The sequence below is a fragment of the Macaca mulatta genome, chromosome 1 (assembly GCF_049350105.2).
Source record: "Macaca mulatta isolate MMU2019108-1 chromosome 1, T2T-MMU8v2.0, whole genome shotgun sequence".
NCBI lineage: Eukaryota > Metazoa > Chordata > Mammalia > Primates > Cercopithecidae > Macaca > Macaca mulatta.
Window position 1 is genome coordinate 111,195,713 of NC_133406.1, and position 27,269 is coordinate 111,222,981.

The window sequence follows — 27,269 nt, forward strand, 5'->3', positions numbered from 1 at the left end:
TGTTGTTGTTGTTTTGTTTTGTTTTTGAGACCAGAGTCTTCCTCTGTCCACCCAGGCTATGGTGCGATCTCGGCTCCTCGCAACCTCTGCCTCCCAGGTTCAAGTGATTCTCCTGCCTCCGCCTCCCCAGTAGGTGGGATTACAGGCACATGCCACCACACCCAGCTAATTTTTATATTTTTAGTAGAGATGGGGTTTCACCATGTTGGTCAGGCTCGTCCTGAACTCCTGACCTCAAGTGATCTGCCCACTTCAGCCTCCCAAAGTGCTGGGATTACAGGCGTGAGCCACTGTGCCAAGCTTCTTTTTCCCAAATTCTGACATATGCTGGATCAGAGTGTTCTTGTTTCCAATAGGCCAGTCTGCCATCCATCCAGGAAGAACTGCGGCACATGGCTGATGGTGCTAGAGAGGTAGGACATGTGACTGGAACCACTGAGATCAACTCAGATCATGGCCTAGAAAAAGACAACTCGGAGTTGGAGGGTGAAACTCGGTACCCACTGCTATTGCCTAAGGGTGTGGTCCTGAAACTGAAGCCAGTTGCCACCCGTTTCCCCAGGAAGGCTTGGAGACAGAAGCGTTCATCAGTCCTGAAACCCCTCCTTATCCAACCCAGCCCCTCTCTCCAGCCTAGCTTCAACCCTGGGAAAACACCAGCCCGATCAACTCATTCAGAAGCCCCTCCGAGCAAAATGGTGCTCCGGATTCCTCACCTGATCCAGCCAGCCACTGTCTTACAGACAGTTCCAGGTGTCCCTCCACTGGGGGTCAGTGGAGGTGAGAGTTTTGAGTCTCCTGCAGCACTGCCTGCTATGCCCCCTGAGGGCAGGACAAGCTTCCCTCTGTCTGAGTCCCAGACTTTGCTCTCTTCTGCCCCTGTGCCCAAGGTAATGCTGCCCTCCCTTGCCCCTTCTAAGTTTCGGAAGCCATATGTGAGACGCAGACCCTCAAAGAGAAGGGGAATCAAGGCCTCTCCCTGTATGAAACCTGCCCCTGTTATCCACCACCCTGCATCTGTTATCTTCACTGTTCCTGCTACCACTGTGAAGATTGTGAGCCTTGGTAGTGGCTGTAACATGATCCAGCCTGTCAATGCGGCTGTGGCCCAGAGTCCCCAGACTATTCCCATTACCACCCTCTTGGTTAACCCTACTTCCTTCCCCTGTCAATTGAACCAGCCCCTTGTGGCCTCCTCTGTCTCACCCTTAATTGTTTCTGGCAATTCTGTGAATCTTCCTATACCATCCACCCCTGAAGATAAGGCCCACGTGAATGTGGACATTGCTTGTGCTGTGGCTAATGGGGAAAATGCCTTTCAGGGCCTAGAACCCAAATTAGAGCCCCAGGAACTATCTCCTCTCTCTGCTACTGTTTTCCCCAAAGTGGAACATAGCCCAGGGCCTCCACCAGCAGATGCAGAGTGCCAAGAAGGATTGTCAGAGAACAGTGCCTGTCGCTGGACTGTTGTGAAAACAGAGGAGGGAAGACAAGCTCTGGAGCCGCTGCCTCAGGGCATCCAGGAGTCTCTAAACAACTCTTCCTCTGGGGATTTAGAGGAAGTTGTCAAGATGGAACCTGAAGATGCTACAGAGGAGATCAGTGGATCCCCTGAGCGTGACATTTGTGATGACATCAAAGAGGAACATGCTGTGGAATTGGACACTGGCGTCGCAAGCGAGGAGTTGAACAGTGCTAGAGAGGTAAAGAAACAGACAGTCTTACAGAAGGAAGAGGAGAGGAGTCAGCCAGCTAAAACCCCTTCATCTTCTCAAGAGCACCCTGATGAAGGAACCTCAGGGACAGATGTGAACAAAGGATCATCAAAGAATGCTTTGTCCTCGATGGATCCTGAAGTGAGGCTTAGTAGCCCCCCAGGGAAGCCAGAAGACTCACCCAGTGTTGATGGTCAGTCAGTGGAGACTCCAGTTGGGCCAGAAACTGGAGGAGAGAAGAACGGGCCGGAAGAAGAGGAAGAAGAGGACTTTGATGACCTCACCCAAGATGAGGAAGATGAAATGTCATCAGCTTCTGAGGAATCTGTGCTTTCTGTCCCAGAACTCCAGGTGAGAGCTGGAGAATATTCTCAAGTATTTTGTGGACTCAGTAATATGTTTAATTTATTGATATGCCACCTGCTTGCTTGCTACACTATGGATAGTCCTAAAATCATTTTTATTTATTTGTAATGCATTATGGAACATGATTGTGAAGTTGAGGTGAAATGAGATGGAAAGGATGAAATTTTACTGATTATATTAAACTGATTTACACATTAAATTGAATCACCTGACCATACTTTAGATGCCTTAAAAAACTAAAAAATAGTAATTGGCTGGGCTTGGTGGCTCATGCCTGTAGTCCCAGCACTTTGGGAGGCTGAGGTGGTTGGATCACAAGGCCAGGAGTTTCAGACTGGCCTGGCCAATGTGGTGAAACCCCATCTATACTAAAACTACAAAAATTAGCCAGGCGTGGTGGTGGGTGCCTGTAATCCCTGCTGCTCGGGAGGCAGAGGCAGGAGAATCGCTTGAGCCCGGGAGATGGAGGCTGCAGTGAGCTGAGATCGCATCATGGCGCTCCAGCCTGGGCAACAGAACAAGGCTCCGTCTCAAAAAAAAAAAAAAAAAGTGTAAATAGCCTGGCGCGGTGGCTCACGCCTATAAATCCCAGCACTTTGGGAGGCCAAGACAGGCAGATCACCTGAGGTCGGGAGTTCAAAACCAGCCTGACCAACATGGAGAAACCCTGTCTCTACTAAAAATACACAAGTAGCTGGGCGTAGTGTTGCCTGCCTATAATCCCAGCTACTCAGGAGACCAAGGCAGGAGAATTGCTTGAACCTGGGAGGCAGAGGTTGCAGTGAGCCAAGATTGCACCATCGCACTCTAGCCTGAAAACTATCTTCAGGTTACAGAAGTTTGTAAAAGGGAACTTCTTCCCCTCTCCTGCTGTCAGGCCGAATGTCAGCTATCATTGGGATTTCTTTTTTTTGTCTTGTTTTGTGTGTGTGTTTGTTTGTTTTTTTGTTTTTTGTTTTTTTTTTGAGATGGAGTCTCACTCTGTCTCCCAGATTGGAGTGCAATGGCACAATTTCAGCTCACTGCAACCTCCGCCTCCCAGGTTCAAGTAATTCTCGTGCCTCAGCCTCCCAAGTAGCTGGGATTATAGGCATATGCCACCGTACCTGACTAATTTTTGTATTTTTAGTAGAGACAGGGTTTCATCATGTTGGCGAGGCTGGTCCTGAACTCCTGGCCTCAAGTGATCCACCCACCTCACCTTCCCAAAGTGTCGGGATTACAGGCGTGAGCCACTGTACCTGGCCTATTGCTGGGATTTCGTAACTCAGGGAATTCCCCTCTGACAGCTGTGGTGGGCTCCCCATTGTTTAACTTCAGATTATCCTGATATAGCTTTGTGCTGTTCTGCAATTCATGAGCCACTAGGAGCCATTATAAGTACTCTTTGGAGGGTTTTACAGGAAACAATGGAGAAACTGACTTGGCTGGCATCTGAAAGGCGCATGAGTCAGGAGGGTGAGTCTGAAGAAGAGAATTCTCAGGAGGAGAACTCTGAGCCGGAAGAAGAGGAGGAAGAAGAAGCAGAAGGAATGGAAAGCCTACAGAAAGAGGATGAAACGATGGATGAAGCAGTTGGAGACTCAGCTGAGAAGCCTCCTTCTACTTTTGCCTCATCTGAGACTGCTCCAGAAGTGGAAACCAGCAGAACTCCACCAGGTGAGTTAGGCAAGCCTATACTGAAGGACCAGTCTCACTTAACCTCGTTGTCTAGAGGACAGTGTTCAGAGTGGATAGCTTATAAACCAGGTGGAGGATTTCCAGAGGAAACCCTCTGGATCTGTTCTGCAATCCCCCACTCCAAAAACACGTTTAATGTGGTGTCTTTGTGGAGAACAGATACTCAGAAATTTTTAATTTGATTCTCATCCATTGTTAGATTTATATTAGCTTCCTTCACTTTCTTTTTATTTTTTTTTCTTTTTTTTTTTTTTGGAGATGGTGTCTTGCTGTGTTGCCCAGGCTGGAGTGCAATGGCATGATCTCGGCTCACTGCAAGCTCCGCCTCCCAGGTTCAAGCGAAACTCCTGCCTCAGCCTCCTGAGTAGCTGGGATTACAGGCATCCACCCCCACACCCAGCCAATTTTTGTATTTTTAGTAGAGACAGGGTTTTACCATGTCAGTCAGGCTGGTCTCGAACTCCTAATCTTATAATCCGCCTGCCTCGGCCTCCCAAAGTGCTGGGATTACAGGCGTGAGCCACTGCACCTGACCGTTCACTTCGTTAAACTGATTGTTACCTTATCTGTCATGTGTGGGGCTAAGACCCATGTTTATTTCAGGAAACACTGCTTGTTCCTCATCCAGACATAGTCTCTCAAGAGCACTACAGAAGCCACACTTGCTCTTTAGACTTCCTTTCTCAATATGAAGTAGCTGATTATCTTGTCATCCCAATTAAGGCAGTTACACTGCAGACTGCGTAGAGCTGACTTGACAGACTTACTTCTCATACCATTTTCCCAACAACCTTTTCCTTGACTTGCTCCATAATATTGAATAGGATTTGGCTGGGGTGGTGCATGTGGTGGAATGGGAAGAGCAGGGGTTTAGGGACAGAGAAACAATGTTTTTCATGTGTGCTACAAGGAGACAGCATCAAAGCTGCTGGAAAGGGCCGGAACAATCATCGAGCTCGCAACAAGCGGGGAAGTCGGGCTCGGGCCAGCAAGGACACCTCCAAGCTGCTGTTGCTGTATGATGAGGACATTCTCGAACGAGATCCCCTCAGGGAGCAGAAGGACTTGGCCTTTGCCCAAGCTTATCTGACCAGGGTAGGCAAATGCTGCTTCCTGTTACTGCCCGTCTCTGTGAATGTGGCTGCTTCCTCAAGGGAGATGTTTTTAAAAATGACGTCTGTTTTTCAGGCTATACAGCAGGCATCATATTCCTCTATGTTGGCTTTTCTGGCAAAAGATCTCTGTGACAGAACCACAAAGAGACATAGAATTCAATCATAAGTATGTTTATTGTTAATACCCTGCCATCATCCTTCTGTTTACTAGAGATTGGCAGAAAAATGATACCACCATCATCAGTGGGAGGTTGTGACTTTATTAGGTGGGCTGATAAGGACCTTTATAGAACCTTTGGCTTGAGAAGAAAGACAGTGGGTACACTGGCCAGCAAGTGGATTTCAGAGAAATACATTGCTCTTAAGACATGAACCAGCTGGGCATGGTGGTTCACATCTATGATCCCAGCACTTTGGGAGGCCAAGGCAGGTGGATCACCTGAGATCAGGAGTTCGAGACCAGCCTGGCCAACATGGTGAAAACCTGTCTCTACTAAAATACAAAAATTAGCTGGGCGTGGTGGCAGGCACCTGTAATCCTAGCTACGGGGGAGGCTGAGGCACAAGAATCATTTGAACCCGGGAGATGGAAGTTGCAGTGAGCCGAGATCGCACCACTGCACTCCAGCCTTGGTGACAGGGTGAGACTGTGTCTCAAAAAAAAAAGAAAAGACATGAACCAGGCTGGGCGTTGTGGCCCTTGCATATAATCCCAGCACTTTGGGAGGCTACAGTAGGAGGATTCCTTGAGTCCAGGAGTTCAAGACAAGCCTGGGCAACATAGGAGACCTCCAACTCTACAAAAATTAAAAAATCAACTAAGCATGGTGGTACATGCCTGTAGTCCTCGCTACTTTGGGAGGCTGAGGTGGAAGGATGACTTGGGCCCAGGTGGTTGAGGCTGCAGTGAGCCATAATTGCATCAGTGCACTCCAGCCTGGGCAACAGAATGAGACCCTGTCTCAAAAAAAAAAAAAAAAAAAAAGACGTAAGCCAACCTCTTCTTGGTAGTGTCCTGGAGAACTATATCCTTCTGTTGGTAACCACCTGGTTCCTTTATCCCCCTGGAAAGCAGAATACTGGCAATGATAGTCATAGCTTTTTCTTATCTCCTAGTATTTTACTGATATTCCTAACTTAGGTATTATTTACTCTCAGATTACGCCCATGCTGAAATACATGTACAAACACATGTTACCTATTTCATTATGAGGATGTAATCAGTAAGGAAACGTTAGGGCTGCAACCCAGAGAAAAGCATTACTTGGTTTTGTGGGTAGAGCTGTGGAACTTGGAAAATGTTTTTTTACTTGCTCACTCCCAGAAAAAGATCTTTACCTTGCCTATTGCTCTGTGTCTTCCATTAACAGTCAGATGTTAAGATCTGTTGGAGGTACAGCCTCTGATGGATAATTCTTGGAGCTCTCTAACCATAACCCTGCCTTCTCCCTTGTACCCTTATTGCTTGTTGTGGCCCAAATAAAGGGTGTTGATGATTGAAAGTCTTCCCGTGTAGGTACGAGAAGCCCTACAACATATCCCTGGCAAGTATGAAGACTTCCTTCAAGTCATCTATGAATTTGAGTCAAGTACCCAGAGACAGACGGCTGTAGATCTCTACAAAAGCCTGCAAATTCTGCTCCAAGACTGGCCTCAGCTGTTGAAAGACTTTGCTGCTTTCCTGTTACCTGAGCAAGCTCTGGCCTGTGGATTAGTAAGTGAATGGGGAAAATAAGTACACTAGGACTTCTGGGTCAGAGTGAGACTGGGATTGAATGGGGTTGAATAAGACTGTTTCAATCTCCCAACTCCTTCCAGACACACAGACGTCCCCTAGCCCAGAGTGATAAGAGCCTCTGTCTTTTCAAGGGATTATCTTTCCAATCCCATGCTCCCATTTTCTTTACATGATAAATGAGAGGGTTTTACCTGTAGTTGCCAAAGGAGACTTTGGGTGAGGCATATGCTCTCTGCTTCTCACTGGTATCAAGCCAGACATTCATTTAACAAGTATTTGTTAAGTGCCTCCTAACTGTCAGACAATTCCTGACCTCAATTGCTAGGAATATAGCAATTACAAAAGACTAAAATCCCTGCCCTCATGGAGCTTATGTTTTCATGGGGAAGTTCAGATGATACTCCAGAAAACATATATATATAATATATAAAACAAATTATAAAAAGAAGTATAAACAGTGAAATATGTAGTATACAATGTTTTACAGTGATCATGTTTTACAGAAAAATAAAGCAGGAAAGGAAACTAGAGGGGTGGTTTTATACACAGTGGTCTAGGAAGGCCACTGTGGTACGGTAACATGTAAAATGTTGCAGAATAGGAGGCTAAACATGAGGGATATCCCAGTAGTCCTGGACTTCTTGTCACAAAAATAGGAACAAAGGGAGGAATGAGATTATTCTAAGAGTTTTATTAGGGTTAAGTGACAGTGGGGTAGTTCTGTGTATAATGTGTGATGCCCGTTTTCTCTTCTCGTATTATTATGAGGATCCAATCAGTGTATATGTGAAAAAAAAATTTTATTTTATTTTTTTGAGATAGAGTTTCGCTCTTGTTGCCCAGGCTGGAGTGCAGTGGTGCGATCTCTGCTCACTGCACCCTCCACCTCCCAGGTTCAAGCGATTCTCCTGCCTCAGCCTCCCGAATAGCTGGGATTACGGGCATGCACCACCACGCGTAGCTAATTTTGTATTTTTAGTAAAGATGGGGTTTCTCCATGTTGGTCAGGCTGGTCTTGAACTCCAGACCTCAGGTGATCCGCCCGCCTCAGCCTCCCAAATTGCTGGGATTACAGGTGTGAGCCACTATGCTTGGCCAAAATTTTTTTTTTTTTTTTTTTTTTTTTTTTTTTTTTTTTTTTTTGAGACGAAGTCTCACTCTGTCACCCAGGCTGGAGTCCAATGGTGCGATCTCAGCTTGCTGCAACCTGCACCTCTCAGGTTCAAGCAATTCTCCTGCCTCAGCCTCCTGAGTAGCTGGGACTACAGGCGCCCGCCACCACACCCAGCTAGATTTTTTTGTATTTTTAATAGAGACAGGGTTTCACCGTGTTAGCCAGGATGGTCTTGATCTCTTGACCTTGTGGTCTGCCCGCCTTGGCCTCCCAAAGTGCTGGGATTACAGGCATGAGCCACTGCGCCTGGCTAAAAATTTTTTAAAGAGATAATGTCGACCAGGTATAGTGGCTCACACCTGTAATCCCAGCACTTTGGGAGGCCAAGGCTGGTGGATGGCTTGAGCTCAGGAGTTTGAGGCCAGCCTGGACAACGTACCAAGACCCCATCTTTACATAAAATTTAAAAATTAACTGGGTGTGATGGTGCACACCTTTGGTCCTAGCTATTTGGGTGGCTGAGGTTGGGGGACCACTTGAGCCTGAGAGGTTGAGGCTTCACTGAGCCATGATTGCTTCACTGCATTCCAGTTTGGATGACAAGAGCAAGACCTTGTCTCAAAAAAAGAGAGAGAGACAATGGCCAGGCACAGTGGCTGGCACCTGTAATCCCAGCACTTTGGGAGACTGAGGTGGGAGGATCCCTTGTAGCCAGGAGTTTTGTTGTTGTTGTTGTTATTGTTGTTGTTTTTTGAGGCAAAGTCTCACTCTGTCACCCAGGCTGGAGTGCAGTGGCACGATCTGTGCTCACTGCAACCTCTGCCTCCAGGTTCAAGTGATTCTCCTGCCTCAGCCTTCCTGGTAGCGGGGATTACAGGCATGCACAACCGTACCTGTCTAATTTTTGTATTTTTAGTAGAGATGGGGTTTCACCATGTTGGTCAGGGTGGTCTTGAACTCCTGACCTCAGGTGATTTGCCCACCTCGGCTTCCCAAAGTGCTGGGATTACAGGCGTCAGCCACTGTGCCTGGCCTGTAGCCAGGAGTTTGAGACGAGCCTGGACAACACAGGCCCCTGGGATTCTCCTGCCTCAGCCTCCCAAGTAGCTCAAGCTACAGGTGTACACCATGACCCCTGCCTAATTTTTAAATTTTTCTGTAGAGACATAGTCTCACTGTGTTGCTCGTCTTGAATTCCTGGCCTTAAACGATCCTCCTGCCTTGGCCTCCCAACATGGGATTACAGGCATTACAGGGATTACATGGGATTACATGAGCCACCTTGTGTAGCCTGAAAATTCTTTGTAATATAAACTCTAAAGTATCATATGAATTTTGGTGTCTTGATTTCACAATTCATAAAACAGCAAACACTTTGAAACACGTACATCTCTTGAAGCTGTTGCTCACATCTTAATTGCTTTGGGTGGCTACCCACCAGTGGTCCAAGGTGGATGGAGGTTAGGGTTTTAAATTAGATCTCATAGTTGTAAACTAGAATTTTAAACCAGGATTCTGTCATCTCTTGTGTCCTGGTCCACTAGTTCTTATCCTTAGAACCCTCAAGTCCTGCTCTAGCTGTATTGTGACTCCTCTTTTGTCCACTTTGCACTCTGGTAGTTTGAGGAGCAGCAGGCTTTTGAGAAGAGCCGCAAGTTCCTTCGGCAGCTGGAGATTTGCTTTGCAGAGAACCCGTCACACCACCAGAAGATTATCAAGGTCCTCCAGGGCTGTGCAGACTGCCTTCCGCAGGAGATCACCGAGGTATTCTTTCCTGTCCTGCTTTCTTCCTGTTGTCTTCTGGGCCTTAGGCCTTTCCCTTGTCTCTTTCCCCAACCTACTCCATACCTTTTTGCCTCTGGAGTGTCATGGGCTTCCTGGAGGAGATGAACAAGGCAAGGACTTTTTAGGCTTACCCAAAGCATAAAGCACTGGGGTAGGGAGGGATTGCTACCTGAAACCAGAGCCTGTCTAATCTTCACAGGCTCAGGAATGCCATGGATGTCCTGGAAGGGATGTTCAAGGACGGAGGTTCTAGGGCCTGGGAGGGGCCTTACCTCTTTGCTCTGCTTGGGGTAGTGTCCTAGCTGGAGACCAGTAGGGCAGAGTGGAGAGTGGGATCGTTAGGAGTCAAATCTAGTATTAGTACCCTTACCCTGTAGGCAGCTAAGGAGGAAGAGAAAGTTTTAGTGTTCTTTGTTACCAGGCAGAGTCTCTGTGTGTTTCCCAGTTGACTAGGAAAGCAGAACATGGAGGTATATGGGATTGGTTGGGAAGGGTAGCCTAGAGAGGCTCTGGAGACTTCCTCTTTCCCTCTGTGATTCTCCTCAGCTCAAGACACAGATGTGGCAGCTCCTCAAGGGCCACGACCACCTACAGGATGAGTTTTCTATCTTCTTTGACCACTTGCGCCCAGCAGCTAGCCGGATGGGTGACTTTGAAGAGATCAATTGGACTGAGGAGAAGGAGTATGAGGTATAGGCCCTGAGGCTGCTGTAGCCTTATGAAGGGGGGAGGCCACACGTGGGAGGGATATTGGCCTGGTGTCTGTGCTGAGCAGCACCAACTCCTTCTCAGTTTGATGGCTTTGAAGAAGTGGCCCTGCCTGATGTGGAAGAAGAGGAGGAGCCTCCCAAGATACCCACAGCCTCAAAGAACAAGAGAAAAAAAGAGATCGGGGTCCAAAATCATGATAAGGTATTTTCTTTGTTTGTTTGTTTTTGAGACAGAATCTCGCTCTGTCACCCAAGCTAGAGTGCAGTGGTGTAATCTTGGCTCACTGCAACCTCCACCTCCCAGATTCGAGCGATTCTCCCACCTCAGCCTCTCAAATAACTGGAATTACAGACACATGCCACCACGCCCAGCACATTTTTGTAATTTTGGTAGAGATGAGTTTTCACCATGTTGGCTAGGCTGGTCTCGAACTCCTGACCTCAAGTGATCCACCCGCCTCGGCCTCCCAACGTGCTGGGATTACAGGTGTGAGCCACTGTGCCCGGCCTAAAATTATGATAAGGTATGCCAGGTTATTGAAAAGCATCTATGTTTCATGAATCAAGCCTTGCGTTTTCTCACTAATCATTTCTCTGGCTTACTATGGCCCAAGGTTTCTAGTTGAAAGACTCTAGGATCTGAGACAATCATGGAGAACAAACCAAAGGTCAGGCTGAGACAGACATGCAGAGCCTTTGGGAAAACAGTGCCGTTGTTGCAGGGGCCTTAGGATTCCCTAGTTAGAAGGATTTGTTTCTTCCCCTTTTCTCTCTAGCTCAGAGTTATTACCCTTAATTCAATTTTTTCTTTTCTTTTTTTTTTTTTTTTTTTTGTGACAGAGTCTCACTCTGTCTCCCAGGCTGGAGTGCAGTGGCATGATTTCGGCTCACTGCAAGCTGTGCCTCCCAGGTTCACGCCATTCTCCTGCCTCCCGAGTAGCTGGGACTACAGGCGCCCGCCACCACGCCTGGCTAATTTTTTGTATTTTTAGTAGAGACGGGGTTTCACCATGTAAGCCAGGATGGTTTCGATCTCCTGACCTCGTGATCCGCCCATCTTGGCCTCCCAAAGTTCTGGGATTACGGGCGTGAGCCACCACGCCCGGCCTCAACTTTTTCGTTTTTGCTCATGTGAGAAAATAGAGCCAATTGAGGATGAGCTTGTTGTTAAAAAAAAAAAGTAGAAACAAGATTTCCCATATTAATAATAATGATAGAAGCTAATACTTAGTTGTATTACAAAGTGACAGGCATTGCTGCGAAGTATTTTAATGGATTATTGACACATTTGATTCTCACAGTAATCCTATGGAGAGATTGCTCTTGTTTGCATTTTACAGAAGACATAACTGACACAGAGAGGCTGCTGTCAGGGTCTTATATTTAGTAAGTGGCAGGGCTAGGATATGAACTCCTCAGGTAAGCCAGCTGCAGAGTCTACTGGTTGTCACTGCTCTTCAAGTAGTATTTTTTTTTTTTTTTAATTCATGTTTCCTGACCAAATGTTTTTTCTCTTTCCTGGGGAGAAACTGCTTCTTAGTAGCTGTATGACCTTGAGAAACTTATTTAACCTCTCTTTGTTTCGGTTTCTTCATCATAAATTGGGATGATAATGGTACTTATGTCTTGGGTTTATTAAACAGAGTATCACTGAGTGGGCCTTCCATGGGTACAAAGTTCTCAAGGGGATTGGAAGAGATGGGAGAGCTGAAGGCACAGAGAGACAGAAACAAAGACATTGTGTCTCATGATGGAGGTCTCCAGTGACTTTGCCTCAGATTTTGTCTGACTTAAATATTTCTTGAAACATCTGGGGCAATTGGGATATGTCAGTCTTTAGGTCATTTAGGGATTGTTTCAGGGATTCATAATAGACCTTAATCTAGTTCGGGCTATTGATGTCCCCAGGCAATGTGAGAAGTTGATACATAAAAGAGGAAGGGGTCCAGGAGTGGTGGCTCACACCTGTAATCCCAACATTTTGGGAGGTCAAGGTGGGTGGATCACTTGAGGTCAGGAGTTCAAGACCAGCCAGAGTAAGATGGCGAATTCCTATCTCTACTAAAAATACAAAAATTCGCCATAGGCTAGGTGCTGTGGCTTACGCCTGTAATCCCAGCACGTTGCAAGGCCAAGGTGGGTGGATTACTTGAGGTCAGGAGTTCGAAACCAGCCTGGTCAACATGGCGAAATCCCATCTCACGAAAAATACAAAAAAAAATTAGATGGGCGTGGTGGCATGCACCTGTAATCCCAGCTACTTGGGAGGCTGAGACACGGGAATCGCTTGATCCCAGGGAGCGGAGGTTGCACTGAGCTGAGCTCGCACCACTGCACTCCAGCCTGGCAGAGAGAGCGAGACTCTGTCTCAAACAAAAAAACAAAATAATAATAATTAGCTAGGCGTGGTGTGCAGTCCCAGCTACTTGGAAGGCTGAGGTGGGAAAATCACTTGAGCCCAGCAGGCAGAGGTTGCAGTGAGCCATGAATGTGACACTGCACTCTAGCCTGGGTGACAGAGCCGGACCCTGTCTCAAAAAAAAAAAAAAAAAAAGACATGGGGAGAGGGTGGGCTGTGTTGTGCTCATATGGCTCACAACTTTAGCTTCCTTTCTTGGTACCAAAAATATGGCCAGGCATGGTGGCTTATGCCTGTAATCCTAGCATTTTGGGACTCTGAGGGGGGCAGATCACGAGGTCAGGAGTTTGAGACCAGCCTGACCAACATGGTGAAACGCTGTCTCTACTAAAAATAGAAAAATTAGCCAAGTGTGGTCGTACGTGCCTGTAATCCCAGCTACTCAGGAGGCCGAGGCAGGAGAATCGCTTGAACCCGGGAGGTGGAGGTTGTGGTGAGCCAACACCGTGCTGCTGCACTCCAGCCTGGGCCACAGAGTGAGACTCTGTCTAAAAAAAAAAAAAAAAAACACAAAAAAAACTTGGCAGCTAATCAAGCCCAAGTATCTCCTAGGAGACTGAGTGGCCAGATGGGACCAAGGACTGTGCCTGCTCCTGCCACGAAGGAGGTCCAGATTCCAAGTTGAAGAAGAGCAAAAGGCGGAGCTGTAGCCACTGTAGCAGCAAGGTGAGGAAAGTATCAAGGGTACTGGTCCTAAGGGGTATCAGAGCTGCTGGGGGCATTGTTTGCTATCAAGAATTGTACCTTACTGAATTCCTAAAAAGGCATATATATATATATATATAAAACAGTCAGTACACATATATGTGTACGTATGCAAAATAAATGGAATCTGCTACAAATACGTGATTTTGTTTTTTAAGGAGAATTCTGTAAAACTTTTGGAATTGGAAAAACAAATTACCAGTTAAAATATTTCCCTCAGGTATTAGAAAATGAAATAAACCTCTGTCATGAAAATAGTCTCTACAAGTAATCCTGGTTCTCTAGAGTGGAGTTGGTTGGCAGGAAAAACACAGTTCTTAGTAAGAGAAGGAGTTGTGGAATCCAATACTCTATTCTGGGCAATTTAAAATCCTTGGAGCAGGGAGGCAGAGGTTGCAGTGAACCATGATGATACCACTGAGCTCCAGCCTGGGTGACAGTGAGACCGTGTTTAAAAAAGAAAAAAAATCAAATCCTTAGAGGAGTAGCTGGGCAACAGAGGACTCCGGAGGCTCACCTGGGAGATCACTTGAGCCCAGGAGTCTGAGGCTGTAGTGTACCACCATGGTCATGCTTGTGTAAACAGCCACTGCACTCCAGCCTGGGCAAGATAATCTGTGTCATCTGAGACCCTGTCTATCTTTTCTTTTTGTTGTCATTTGAGAGAGTCTCACTATGTTGCCCAGGCTGATCTTGAACCCTTGGGCTCAAGTGATCCTCACCCCTTAGCCTCCCAAGTAGCTAGGTTTATAGGCATGTACCACTGCACCTAGTTGAAACTCTGTCAACAAAATTGTTGGAGCAGACATGCGTGTGGGTTGACTTGGTGAGCATCAGGCAGAGCTTCTTCCTTTAGTGTGCCCCAATCAAAGACATAGGCGGTCAGGACACCTTTGACCCAGTAGACCATCCCTGCAGGTCTGTGACAGCAAATCCTACAAGAGCAAGGAACCCCATGAGTTGGTGGGCAGTAGCCCCCACCGAGAGGCTAGTCCTATGCCTGGAACTAAGGAAGCTGGGCAGGGCAAGGATGTGACGGAAGAGGAAGCCCCAGAGGAGCGGGAGAGCACTGAGGCCACCCAGAGCAGGACTGTCAGGACCACCAGAAAGGGAGAGATGCCTGTTTCAGGTGAGTGATCTGCCAACCCAGCCCTTCTGTTCCTGTCTCATTCTCCTGTACTCCAGACAGGAACCTCCATGAGCCTGGATAAATAGCCTTTTCAGGGATGGATATACCACCTCTTTCACTGATGTACCCATAGGAAGCCCTTCTCCTGTTCAGGCTTTTTCTGTCCTATGGCCTCACTCCTCTTGCAGAATTAAGAATGCCACAAATTTCACGCGATTCAACATTGTCTTTTCTTTCCATTCCTAAAACCCTTCCTCCATCTCCAAATCTACTATAATCTATACATCGTAAAGACTGGGCCATTCTCAGCTTTGGCAGTAGGACTTTATATCTTTGCATAAGTGACACTTTGCCCCCCCACCTCCACCCAACTCTTTTATTATTTATAATTTTTGTAGTGATGGGATCTCACCATATTGCCCAGGCTAGTCTCAAACTCCTGGCCTCAAGCGATCCCACCACTTTGGCTTCCCAAAGTGCAGGCATTATAGGTGTGAGCCACCATGCCCGGCCCTCTTTTGTATTGGAATTTTTGCACAGTACCTGGCCACAGTGACCTGTGGTAATTTCTCGTGCTTAGGTGCATCTTGATCCTGACAGTGCCCTGAGATCCTTATTTTCCTCCTAAGCAGGATTGCCAGTGGGGGGCACTTTGCCGTCCCCTCGAGAAGTGACTCTTACAGAACGGCTCCTCCTGGATGGCCCACCACCTCATTCACCAGAGACTCCTCAATTTCCCCCCAAAACTGGAGCTGTACTGTACACTGTTAAGAGAAACCAGGTTGGGCCTGAGGTTCTCTCCTGCCCCAAGGCATCCCCCAGACTTCAGAAAGAGAGGGAGGGCCAAAAGGCAGTGGGTGAGTCAGAGGCTTTGATGCTGGTCTGGGATGCATCAGAAACTGAGCAATTGCCTGGTACCGTGGAACCCCATGCTTCCTTCCTGAGTCCTGTTTCCTCAAAGACCAGAGATGCAGGGAGAAGACATGTGTCCGGGAAACCAGACACTCAAGAGAGATGGCTGCCCTCAAGCAGAGGTAGGGTGAAGACAAGAGACAGGACATCCCCTGTCCATGAATCTCCATCAGGAATTGACACGTCAGAGACTTCTCCCAAAGCCCCTAGAGGGGGTTTGTCTAAAGACAGTGGAACACAGGGCAAGGGTCCAGAGGGGGAGCAGCAGCCAAAGGCCACAGAAGCTACAGTGTGTGCCAACAACAGCAAGGTCAGCTCCACTGGGGAAAAGGTTGTCCTGTGGACAAGGTAGGTAAGGGTGGATGACGTGTGTTTGGAAAAGAGCATAGACCACATCCATGTGGCTCCCTAGGGTTAATCATGATACCTGGGTTACAGGGAAGCTGACCGTGTGATCCTCACCATGTGCCAGGAGCAAGGGGCACAGCCACAGACCTTCAGCATCATCTCCCAGCAGCTGGGAAATAAGACACCTGCTGAGGTAAGTGGGAGTGGGGGTGGAGAAGACCCAGTAAAAAGAGGACAAGGTGGCCAACAAAGAGATAGAAAGGCCAAAGAAGGAGCTTTCACATCCAAGACAGTAAGTGGTTTTTGTAAAGGTCTGATCTAAGGAAAGGCTTGACTCATCAGGGTGGTAGTGGTTCTAGGACAGGAGAAAGGACACTGACTGCATTTTGTCCTTCCTGTGGAAGCCCCAGTTTCCATTCTAGCTTTTTCTTTTCTTTTTTGTTTTTGAGCCGGAGTCCTGCTCTGTCGCCCAGGCTGGAGTGCTGGCATGATCTCAGCTCACTGCAACCTCTGCCTCCTGGGTCCAAGCAATTCTCCTGCCTCAGCCTCCCGAATAGCTGGGATTACAGGCGCCCGCCACCCGACCAATTTTTGTATTTTTAGTAGAGACACGGTTTCACCATGTTGGCCAGGCTGGTCTCAAACTCCTGACCTCAAGTGATCCGCCTGCCTCGGCCTCCCAAAGTGCTGGGATTACAGGTGTGAGCCACCGTGCCGGCCATTCTGTTTTTAGGAGGCGTGTGACTTTGGACAAAACATTTAGCCTCTTGAGTTTCCTTAGCTATAATGACATAGCTCTCCCAACCTTGCTGTGTTGAATACATAAAAGATTTTGCAAATCAATATATAGTGCTTCATAAATGTTAACATGTTACTAAGGATCAGCGAATACAGCCCTTCGCCTTTCTTAGGTCTCCCACCGTTTTCGAGAACTCATGCAGCTCTTCCACACTGCCTGTGAAGCCAGCTCTGAGGATGAGGATGATGCAACCAGTACCAGCAATGCAGACCAGCTGTCTGACCGTGGGGACCTTCTGTCTGAAGAGGAGCTGGATGAATGAGACTCTGGGAATACTTGGGTATCATCTACACAGGACCAAACCCAGCAGGTGCCCTGTCATTAGGCAGGAGGGTAGTTGTACTCTGCTTGTACAGTCCTTGCGCCCAGTTTACAGACCGGGAGAGGAGCCCAGGACGAGGACAAAGGCTGGAGGATGGAGTAGGACCCAGGGGCTCTGCCATCCTAGGCACCATTCAAGGTCTTTTATGAAGACCTTACAGATCTCCTCTGTAAATAGCATCGAGTGAGAGTGGAGCTCAGCTCCTTTCTCTACTTTTTTTTGGTCTGATGGCACATATTTATTGTTCTGTGGTCTAATCACAGTGTTTCTAAATGTAAAAAGTGCATATGTTGGTGTAGCTAGTCCTGCAACATTGAGCTCCTCTGCACGAAGACACTGGGCTCCTGCATCCAGCTGTGTTTATTGCACACTAGCTCCTCTCTCCCACACTGGGAACGTTAGTCCACGAGGCTGTCACCAGCGTGGTAGCACTGGGCCAGGCTTTGTAGCTCCTGCAGGAGCTCTGCTACGTCATCGTGCTCCACTCCAGCATCCATGAAGCTGGCCCAGCGCCGCAAGTCGAGTTTGGTGAGGTCTCTGGCCAAGGCTTCCAGGGTCTGGTGCAGGGACGAAGAGGAACACAGTGCCCCAAACACTGGGATGCTCTCCACTGCTGAGGAGGGAGAGGAAAGAGAGACCTGTAGATGGATGATTATTCTGCCCTGGGACTCTATCAAACCGATAAGGAAGTCCAACCTTAGTAGACTTGATTGTAAACTCAACAAATTTGGTGTACTGTCCCCTTAGTACACCAGTACTCCAGAAGAAGAATGCTTTTCTTGGGAGCCATAGGGTGAATAAAAGAATGTTTAACTGTGGACTTTTTCAGCACTTTTAATCCAGGAACGGAGATAGTAAAAACTCGCCCATACTTGAAATCTCAGTTTTCTTTACCTCCTACATACCTGCTCCCTTGGGGGAACCATCCAGAACCATACCCTGTGGACTGCAGCTTGAGAAGAGGTGGGGGTAAGGAGGAGCCACCCTGTAGGGAGTCAGCAGCAGATGGGAAGAACTGTGGGGGCAGAGAACAGACGCTAAGCGCGTAAGAAGTCACAGGAGGGTTGAGGTTGGCAAGAAGGGCAGGAGCAACCGTTACACTGACCTCATGACTCTAGGCTGCTGCTGTTGTAAATACTGAGCCAAGACTTCTTCCCCAGTGGTACATGCGTGAAGGGAGGAGGGTGGAGGTGTCCCTGGGGTGAGCTGGCTGCCAGAACAAAGCCAAAACCACCATTAGGCTGTGGCAGCATGAATAAGAAACTAAGAATTCTTATGTTTTCAGGCCATCAGCTGGATCCAAAAAAAAATTTCTTTTTGCTTCCTTTTTAAGGGGTGGGGAGGGAACAATATCATTAGAATGTCCCAGAGAAATTAGGGGGAAAAGGATATGAAACAAAAATCTGACAAGGGTTCCTAAGGACCAACAGCTCTCACCTCGTGTGGCATGCTCTGTCTATACCCCTCAGCACCACTGACTGGGCAAAGCAACGTGTTCCAGAAGGCTCCCCACATGCAGACAGTGGGGTCCATGGGGTGGCTCCTCCAAACTGCATCAGGGAATCAGGAAGGGACTGGCCTGGAGCCAAGGGGAAAGGAATGGTTGCTCCTGCTGTCACCACCTAAAGAGAAGGAAGAGAACACGTTAGAGGACATTTTCTCAGCACTGACCCAACCCCTCACAAAGCTTCATACCTTTTTCCCACAGAAGCTCAGCATGTCAGCCAGATGAACCATGGAAACTGGAGAGGAACACAGGCGATAAGGAACAGTGACTGTGTCCAGGGCTGTAGCCAGGATGGCACTGCAGTGGAAGGGCAGAGTGGCCTGTAAGAAGACACCAAGAGGGGCACTTGGCCTCAGGCCTGGAAAAGAATGTGTGGAGGCAGAATATTAACACCAGAAAGATCCAGGGGACAAAGCAGGGGTATGTCTGGCCTCTGGCTGGACAAGCATAGGGCATAGGACAGTGTGATCTGAGAGGCCACATCACAGCTGAGTTCAAGCTCGGGCCTCAGGAACAGAGCCAGTAACAGACAGCGGCTGACTAGGAGTATGAGGAGGCCCCGTAGCCTGCTGCAGTCAGAACGAGCACCGAGACTTACATCGTAATGCAGGTAAGGGAAGTTGACAGGTGGCTCAGGTCGCAGGCCCAGGCTCCCACCCAAGGACAAAGGACAGACGAGAGAGCTGTGAGCAGCCAGGTGTACGAGACCAAAAGCTGTGTTTAATAGACGATAGATGTTTCTCTGGGCCTCCTGGTGAAGAAAAAGAGTAGTTTGCATTAAGCAACTCTCCCCCTGGGATTCTCATTTCTCCCTCCCCACCGTGTGACTGCTTACTCCTCCAAGTTCCACTCACCCCACGATGGTAGGGACCAGGTAGCAGGCCCCACGTTATTATTCCCCGCCCTGAATATTCATCTTGTAGCAGCTCTGCCGCCTTCGCGCCTACCCCAGAGAAGCCATCGTGCAGGTCACACAGGATCTGGAAGCCCTGAGCGGAGGTGAGTGATGAAAAATAGTTAGGGAGTAGGATGAGAAGAGCTTCTACCCTGGAGTGCACGTTGCCACGCCGCTACCTGCAAGTAGTCACATTCCTCCACGTAGAAGTGCAGCCTGTCCTCCAGCTCTTCCTGGTACTTGGGTTCCTTTAGGACACTTTCCCCTTGGCCAAAAGCTTCCAGCCGACCTGCTTCCCTGCCACAAGTAAACACAATCCAAGACTTACATCTCTTCCCTCAGCTCCTCAACCTCTTGTCCTGGGGGAGGGCAGGGAAGATGGCCTCAAGAGCTTCATCCTGCATTGGTGGGGACCCACGTTTCTTGCCTCACAGCCTCTGGGGTCCCCATACCCATCATGGTTGTACTTCTGAATCATACAGATGCTCCGGGGATGGAGATGGACTCTGAGGAAGTCTGACCAGACCCTGATGCTGGCCTCTGTAGGGATAAGTGGTTTTGGAGTTGTAGCGGTGGTGAGTGGTGGGGAACCTGAAGACAAACAGAGGAAATGTACCTTTTTCCATGTTTCTGCTCTACCCAGACCCGCATCCATCAGTATCTGGAGAAGTCTCACCTTTGCCATTGGGAATGGATTTGACCCTCCAAACACCATCACTACTCAGCACTCCCTGGGAGGGGTGAAGAAAAATCTACATTTAGTTCCGGGCAGTTTAGAGATAAAGGCTGGTTCATCCTTCTTGAGTTGGCTGGCCACACCGCACAGCCTCCTTTCTGTTCACCGAGTCGTGGTCCTTAGGAAAAGAAGTGCTTTTTCCCAAAATATCATTCTAGGACATTTAAAGTGATTAAAATCCCCTTTTACCTGCCCCTATGGAGGCCCTCGGGTTGTAGCACTGGGTTAAAAAGTTCAGGGCAGAGGCCCTCACCTCTGCACTCAGAAAGTCCTGGAGATAAGGGTTCTTGGGACAGAGTTCCTCTTTGTGTGTGGTGAGCTTCCCCTGCCTGAAAGAGATTGGAGATTGATCAAAGAAACCTCACTCTGATGAGTTCTCCTGCGTTCTATGTACATACATGTTCCCCACCCTTATCCACACATCAATTACACACCATGCTATTGCAGCATCCAACTGTTTGTCCCTGTAGAGTCCACCTTCCTCTTTTAGGGAGCTCAAACTACCTGTACAGAAATAACAGAGACAAAGTTAGGTCAAAGCCTGGGGCACCCTCCCCGTCTAGCTAACCTTCCTCTGATCACCTGACAACCTGCTGTCACCATCTCTCCAGCACTTGGCTCTTCCAAGCTTTCTGGGATATACACTAGTTCGGGCAGGGGAACCTTGGCCTAGGAGCATCTAGATTCCATCTCTCCGTTCTCAGCTTAGTCATTAGCTGTGGGACCGGGGGCAAAAACCACATCCAAGGGTCCGACAGGAGTGCTGTAGTTCAAGTCCTCTGTCTCTAGGGCCTAGCAGCCTATTCCCGAGATGGCTCTTGAGCAAAATAAAGTTTTGCCGTCCTGCGCCTCTCGGGTGCTGGCATGCTGTGCTCAGCTCATCTCCAGTCCTTGAGCTCAGTAAGGTGGGAGGGTCTTGAAGATAACGGCAGTGCAAGGGCTCGGCTCGCGGAAGGGAAACACAGGGCACGGGCTGACGCTGCCACCACCTCACCCTTCAGATCCATGAGGATGAGTCGCGGCGTGCAGGTATCCTGGCCGTGCAGCGTCTGGCCCGTACGATACAGGACATCGGGGCACAGCTCTCCCGGCGACTCCTTGGCATCGGTTGCTCGGCCCAGCGCAGCATCCTGGGGAAGCAGAGAGGACGAGGCAGGCCGGCTGAACGTCGGGACTGTAGATCCCGAAGGGCTCCTCGGGGGCAGCTGCCGGCCGACCTCACCTGCTGGTTCCACCAGTGCGCGCCCACGAAACCGGCAAAGTGTCCCAACTGCAGGGTGAGCACTTCCCGGGCCCCGCCCGCCATACTGCGCGGCTCCAAGGGACCGCAGCGACCCAGCCCCGCCGCTCGCTGCTCCTAGCCGATTGGCTTAGCAGGCGCGTGGGCGGGTGTCATTCTCGGCGACCTATTGGTCCGCAAACACATCCTTTTCTATTGGAGAAACGATTCGCCGATTCCTGCCTCTTCCGAGACGTGGCGCAGTCCGGCTTCTCTGTGGTTGCCTGCGAGGGGCGGGGTCCACGGGCCACGCCGTTGCTCCTGCTCCACGTTGGAGCGGGCTGGGCGCTGCCTCCGCCGCTGAAGGGGCCGCGCGGAACGCTCTTCCTCGTACTTCCCCTGAGGTCTTATCCCTTCTCACAGATCTCCGCTGGCTGATAGCTCCCCGGGCAAAAATAAAACCTCGCCAGAAAAGCGGAAGCTCCCCTAAAGCCTCCCATGCCCTCTGTCTTCAGAAGTCACGCGGATCAGGACTAATACCCTGTGGACTGGCCTAGCTATCATATCTCTATCATTTACATGTATTTATCTGTCTCTGGTATCTAATACCTTATGTAAATAGAGTCTGTATCTGTTGGTGTCTTTTGTTCAATATGGTTTATGTAATTTATATTTTTGCATATATCTATATTTTTCATCGCTGCACCACCACTGATCTATTCTAAAGAAAGAATATATTCTGCTGATAATAGCTTTTGGGATTGTTTCCTATTTTGGGCTATTAGGCACTATGATTAACATCCTTGTGTATATTTAGAAAGATAAAGCAAATATTGGCCCGGCGCTAAGCCTCATGCCTGCATTCCCCGGTTTTGGGAGGCTGAGGCAGGAGGATCGCTTGAGTCCTGAAATTCCAGACTGGGCAACCTAGTGAGACACCCGCCCCCGACACCCTATAAAATAATTTTTCAAAAAGCCAGGCAGCTCACATCTGTAGTCCCAACTGGAGGCTGAGGTGGGAGGATTGCTTGGGCCCAAAAATTCGAGGCTACAGTGACCTATGATCACACTACTGCACTCCTGTCTGGGTGACAGAGCGAGACCCTGTCTCAAAAAAAAAGAAAAAAAAAAAAAAAAAAAGCCAGGCGCGGTGGCTCAAGCCTGTAATCCCAGCACTCTGGGAGACTGAGCTGGGCGGACCACCTGAGGTCGAGAGTTCTAGACCAACTTGGTCAACATAGTGAAACCCCGTCTCTACTAAAAATACAAAAATTAGTTGGGCATGGTGATTGGCACCTGTAATCCCAGCTACTCCGGAGGCTGAGGCAGGAGAATCACTTGAACCCAGGAGGCGGAGATTGCAGTGAGCTGAGATAGCACCACTGCACTCCAATCTGGGCGACAGATCAAGACTCCGTCTGAAAATAAAAAATAAAATCTGAGACTCTCTTGTCTATTCTGAGCTCTTTGTAATTCCACATTTATTTAGTCTTATTTGTTTATTTAGAGACAGGGTCTCACTCTCTTGCCCAGGCTGGAGTGCAGTGGTGCAATCTTAGCTCACTGCAGCCTCAACCTCTTGGGCTGAAGCGATTCTCCCACCGCAGCCTCCCACGTAGCTGCAATTACAGGCATGGGCCACCACACTGGCTAATTTGTATTTTTTGTACTTATGGGGTTTCACCATCTTGCCCAGGCTGGTCTCAAACTCCTGAGCTCAAGCGATCTGCTCACCTCGGCCTCTGAAAGTGTTGGGATTACAGGTGTGAGGCACTGTGCGCAGCTACCATTTCACTTATAAGTATGATGTGGGCTGAAAAGTTTCTGTAGGTACTCTGGCAGTTTAAGGAAGTTCTGTATTCCTGTTTTGCTAAGAATTTTGGTCATTAATAGATTTGAATGTTTTTTCAGCTTTCTCCGCACTGAGATAATTACATTATTTTATCCTTCCTTTGTTGCACTAATGAATACTTTACATCGTCTGATTTTCATGTAATACTATCTTGCATTCCTAAAATTATCCCAAACTCATTTTTGTTGATTATCCTTTTAAAATATTGGATCTGGGTTTGGCGTAGTGGCTCATGCCTGTAATCCCAGCACTTTGGGAGGCTGAGGCAGGTGGATCACCTGAGGTCAGGAGTTCAAGACCAGCCTGGCCAACGTGACAAACCCCCTCTCTTCTAAAAACACAAAAATTAGCCAGAGTGTCGTTCTGTCACCCAGACTGGAGGGCAATGGCACGATCTCAGCTCACTGCAACCTCCACTTCCCAGGTTCAAGTGATTCTCCTGCCTCAGACACCCGAGTAGCTGGGACTACAGGCACGCGCCACCACACCTGGCTCATTTTTGTATTCTTAGTAGAGACAGGGTTTCACTATGTTGGCCAGGCTGGTCTCGAATTCCTGACCTCGTGATCTGCCAGCCTCAGTCTCCCAAAGTGCTGGGATTACAGGCGTAAGCCACTGCACCTGGCCAATTTTAATATTTTTAAATATTTAATATTTTTTAAAAATATTTTTTTGAGATAGGATCTCACTTTGTCACTCAAGCTGGAGTGCAGTGGCACAAACACGGCTCACTGCAACTTCGACCTCTTGGGCTCAAGCCATCCTCCCACCTCAGCCCCCCAAGTAGCTGGGACTACAGGTGTGCGCCATCACGAATCCAGCTAATTTTTGCTTTTTTTTTTTTTTTTCTTGAGACGGAGTCTCACTCTGTCACCCAGGCTGGAGTGCAGTGATGTGATCTCAGCTCACTGCAACTTCCACCTCCTGGGTTCAAGCAATCTCCCTGCCTCAGCCTCCCGAGTAGCTGGGATTACAGGTGCCTGCCACCACGCCCAGCTAATTTTTGTACTTTTTAGCAGAGACAGGATTTTGCCATGTTGGCCAGGCTGGTCTTGAACTCCTGACCTCAGGTGATCTGCCTGCTTTAGCCTCCAAAAGTGCTGGGATTACAGACGTGAGCCACTGCGCCCGGTCAATTTTTGCATTTTTGGTGGAGATGAGGTTTCACTATGGTGCCCAGGCTGGTCTTGAAGTCCTGGGCTCAAGGAATCCTCCTGCCTTGGCCTCCCAAAGTGCTGGGATTACAGGCCTGAGTCACCGTGCCCTGCCAGCCAGTATTTTCAATGTACAAAATTTTTGTTTAAGTTTGTGTTTAGTAATTTCACAATCGTTTAATTTGAATTTCTCAATTCCATTCTGATTTATTTTCCTGACCAATGGGCACATCAGAAAAGTATGTTTTTATTTCCAGACATGTGAGTTTCTACTTCTCTTTTTGTTACTGGTTTCTACCTTAAATTGTATTAGAATCAGAGTACACGGCTGTATGATTTAAATTCTTTGAAATATATTGAGTTGGTTTATGGTCCATTGTCAGTCAATTTTAAACAGGTTCTTTATGTGTTTCAAAAGAAAGTACATTCAGAAGTTTTGGGATTTGACAGGTGGAAGGTGAGGCCAGAAAGGCAGGTCCACTCTATATAACTTCTATTGAAAAAGATCTGCGAGGCCGGGCTCAGTGGCTCACACCTGTAATCCCAGCACTTTGGGAGGCTGAAGTGAGTGGATCACCTGAGGTCAGGAGTTTGAGAACAGCCTGGCCAATATGGTGACACCCTGTCTCTGCTATAAATACAAAAATTAGTCGGGTGTGGTGGTGGGCACCTGTAAGCCCAGCTACTAGGGAGGCTGAGTCAGGAGGATAGCTTGAACCTAGGTTGCGGAGGTTACAGTGAGCCAAGATCATGCCACTGCACTCCAGCCTGGGCAACAGAGCGAGACCCTGTCTAAAAAAAAATATATATATATATATATATGACTAAGTGGACCCATGGACCCATGCAGTCCAAAAACGTTATTGTTCAAGGGTCAACAATAATGACCTGATGTATTTTCTACTTTGTAGAACAACAGATGCTTGTTAAATAATATGTTTATTAAAGCATTATTTCATAATCTTCTGCCTTTCTAGAGGCTTGGTGATGTCCAAGTTCAGCTTTAGGCAACTTCAGTTGCTCTCTCTCTGTCTTCCTGGGTTAAAGAAAAGGATGACTGTAGTTAGGCTATTAAAAATAAAGTAGAGGCTGGGCACGGTGGCTCACGCCTGTAATCCCAGCACTTTGGGAGGCTGAGGCGGGCGGATCATGAGGTCAGGAGATCGAGACCATCCTGGCTAACACGGTGAAACCTCATCTCTACCAAAAATACAAAAAAAATTAGCTGAGTGTGGTGGTGGGCATCTATAGTCCCAGCTACTCGGGAGGCTGAGGCAGGAGAATGGCATGAACCCCGGGAGGCGGCACTTGCAGTGAGCCGAGATCGTGCCACTGCACTCCAGCCTGGGTGACAGAGCGAGACTCCGTCTCAAAAACTAAAATAAAATAAAATTAAAATAAATAAATAAAGTATATTACGTGAATGTAAAAGAACTTCTACAAAAAAAAAAAAAAGTTGTTTGGGGATTCAATTTTTAAAAATACTTCCATTAGGACAAGTGTTAATCATGCTACTCAATCTATTATTATTTTTTTTTGAGACACAGGCTCGCTCCGTCGCCCAGGCTGGAGTGCTGTGGCGCGATCTTGGCTCACTGCAAGCTCCGCCTCCCGGGTTCACGCCATTCTCCTGCCTCAGCCTCCCGAGTAGCTGGGATTACAGGCGCCGGCCACCGCGCCTGGCTAATTTTTTGTATTTTTAGTAGAGACGGGGTTTCACCGTGTTAGCCAGGATGGTCTCGATCTGCTGACCTCGTGATCCGCCCGTCTCGGCCTCCCAAAGTGCTGGGGTTACAGGCGTGAGCCACTGGACCCGGCTCTTTTTTTTTTTTTGAGACGGAGTCTCGCACTGTCACCAGGCTGGAGTGCAGTGGCGCGATCTTGGCTCATGATGTTACTCAGGCTGGTCTCAAACTCCTGACCTCAGGTGATCCACCTGCACCACCACACCTGGCCCTCTTTTGAATTTTTATTTGCAATTTTAGATTTGTCTATTGAAGGTAGCATTGTGTTTGGGTGCATTAGGTCTTCCCAGAAACAGACGATGGGGTTATAGGCTGGCCAAAGTCATTCACGCTTGTACACCCAGCAATTTGGGAGGCTGAGACAGGTGGATCACTTGAGCCCAGGAGTTTGAGACCAGCCTGGGCAACATAGTGAGATCCCATCATTATTTAAAAAAAAAAAAAATCAAAATTAGCCACAAGTGGTGGTGTGTGCCTGTAGTCCTAACCACTCGTGGAGCTGAGGTGGGAGGATTGAGTCCAGAAGGTTGAGGCTATAATGCAGCCTGACATTCCAGCCTGGGTAACAGAGAGACCCTGTCTCAAAATAATATTTTTAAAAAACATAAACTTTAGGTCAGTTTCCCTTTTTAATTTTTTTGTTTTTTGAGGCAGGGTCTTACTCTGCAGCTGAAGATGGAGAGCAGTGGCATGATCACGGCTCACTGAAACCTCAAGCTCTGGGGTTCAAGTGATCCTCCTGCCTCAGCCTCCCAAGTAGCTGGAACTACAGGTGCACACCACCATACCTGGCTAATTTTTGTATTTGTTGTAGAGCCTAGGCTTCTCCATGTTGCCCAGGCTGGTCTCAAACTCCTAGGCTCAAGTGATCTGCCCACCTTGGCCTCCCAAGGTGCTGAGATTATAGGCATGGACCACCGTGCTTGGTCAGTTTTCCAAAAAACCTGCTGAAATTTTGATAATGATTGCATTGAATCTATAGGTTAATATGGGAATAACTGCCATCTATTGAGTACTCCAATCAATGAACATGGAGTATCTTTCCATTTAGATATTTTAAATTATCATCAGGAATATGGTTTCTAGTGTACATTTAGCAGTTATTTTGTTCAAATTATTTATTTATTTAGAGATTGGGTCTCACTCTGAGGTTTTGCCATATTGCTTAGCCTGGGAAACCAACCTACATTCTGTCTCTACCGAACACTAAAAAATTAGCCAGGTGTGGTAGCACACACCTGTGGTCCCAAGTTACTTGGGAGGCTGAGGCGAAAGGACTGATTGAGCCCAGGAGTTGGGGCTGC

At 48.1% G+C, this 27,269-nt stretch overlaps 2 protein-coding genes across 31 annotated transcripts in view; one reads left to right on the forward strand and one right to left on the reverse strand.

Annotated features, from left to right (window-relative positions):
- GON4L (gon-4 like) overlaps positions 1-17,675 on the forward strand; it is a 104,336-nt gene extending 86,661 nt beyond the window's left edge. For 8 of the 16 annotated variants that reach the window (XM_077942370.1, XM_077942414.1, XM_077942362.1 and 5 more), the window contains 12 exons: positions 357-2,066; positions 3,485-3,740; positions 4,672-4,856; positions 6,393-6,590; positions 9,349-9,492; positions 10,060-10,203; positions 10,306-10,425; positions 13,195-13,308; positions 14,266-14,476; positions 15,109-15,736; positions 15,827-15,929; positions 16,648-17,675. In XM_077942370.1, coding sequence (XP_077798496.1) covers positions 357-2,066; positions 3,485-3,740; positions 4,672-4,856; positions 6,393-6,590; positions 9,349-9,492; positions 10,060-10,203; positions 10,306-10,425; positions 13,195-13,308; positions 14,266-14,476; positions 15,109-15,736; positions 15,827-15,929; positions 16,648-16,797 — 3,963 coding nt within the window. In that variant the 3' untranslated portion in view covers positions 16,798-17,675. Of the gene's footprint in view, positions 1-356; positions 2,281-3,484; positions 3,741-4,671; positions 4,857-6,392; positions 6,591-9,348; positions 9,493-10,059; positions 10,204-10,305; positions 10,426-13,194; positions 13,309-14,265; positions 14,477-15,105; positions 15,737-15,826; positions 15,930-16,630 lie in introns of those variants that run through there. The other 8 variants (XM_077942378.1, XM_077942410.1, XM_077942405.1 and 5 more) reach the window with 4 other exon arrangements.
- On the reverse strand, positions 17,071-21,332 carry LOC717923 (misato mitochondrial distribution and morphology regulator 1). 15 transcript variants are annotated; one of them, XM_077943733.1, is made up of 14 exons: positions 21,218-21,332; positions 20,990-21,125; positions 20,430-20,499; positions 20,249-20,324; positions 19,936-19,990; positions 19,712-19,799; positions 19,439-19,556; positions 19,219-19,353; positions 18,963-19,115; positions 18,553-18,684; positions 18,295-18,479; positions 17,963-18,067; positions 17,796-17,872; positions 17,071-17,467 (listed from the first exon to the last, which is right to left on the reverse strand). In XM_077943733.1, exons 1-14 carry the CDS (start codon positions 21,299-21,301, stop codon positions 17,256-17,258), a joined length of 1,626 nt encoding a protein of 541 aa, XP_077799859.1. In that variant the 5' UTR covers positions 21,302-21,332; the 3' UTR covers positions 17,071-17,255. The 15 variants fall into 15 exon arrangements, with proteins under 15 accessions (XP_077799859.1, XP_077799855.1, XP_077799845.1 ...); XM_077943729.1 differs by having other exon boundaries at positions 17,763-17,872; XM_077943719.1 differs by having other exon boundaries at positions 17,071-17,470; positions 17,763-17,872.
- Positions 21,333-27,269: the final 5,937 nt, after the last annotated feature.

Coding starts and splice junctions, on each gene's coding strand:
- LOC717923 (XM_077943690.1), bottom strand. CDS start 21,301: ATGGCGGGCGGGGCCCGGGAAGTGCTCACCCTGCAGTTGGGACACTTT. Junction 19,991..20,248: donor AGGACTTTCTGAGTGCAGAG/GTGAGGGCCTCT, acceptor CACCCCTCCCAG/GGAGTGCTGAGTAGTGATGG. Junction 18,068..18,294: donor GACAGAGCATGCCACACGAG/GTGAGAGCTGTT, acceptor TTGTTCTGGCAG/CCAGCTCACCCCAGGGACAC.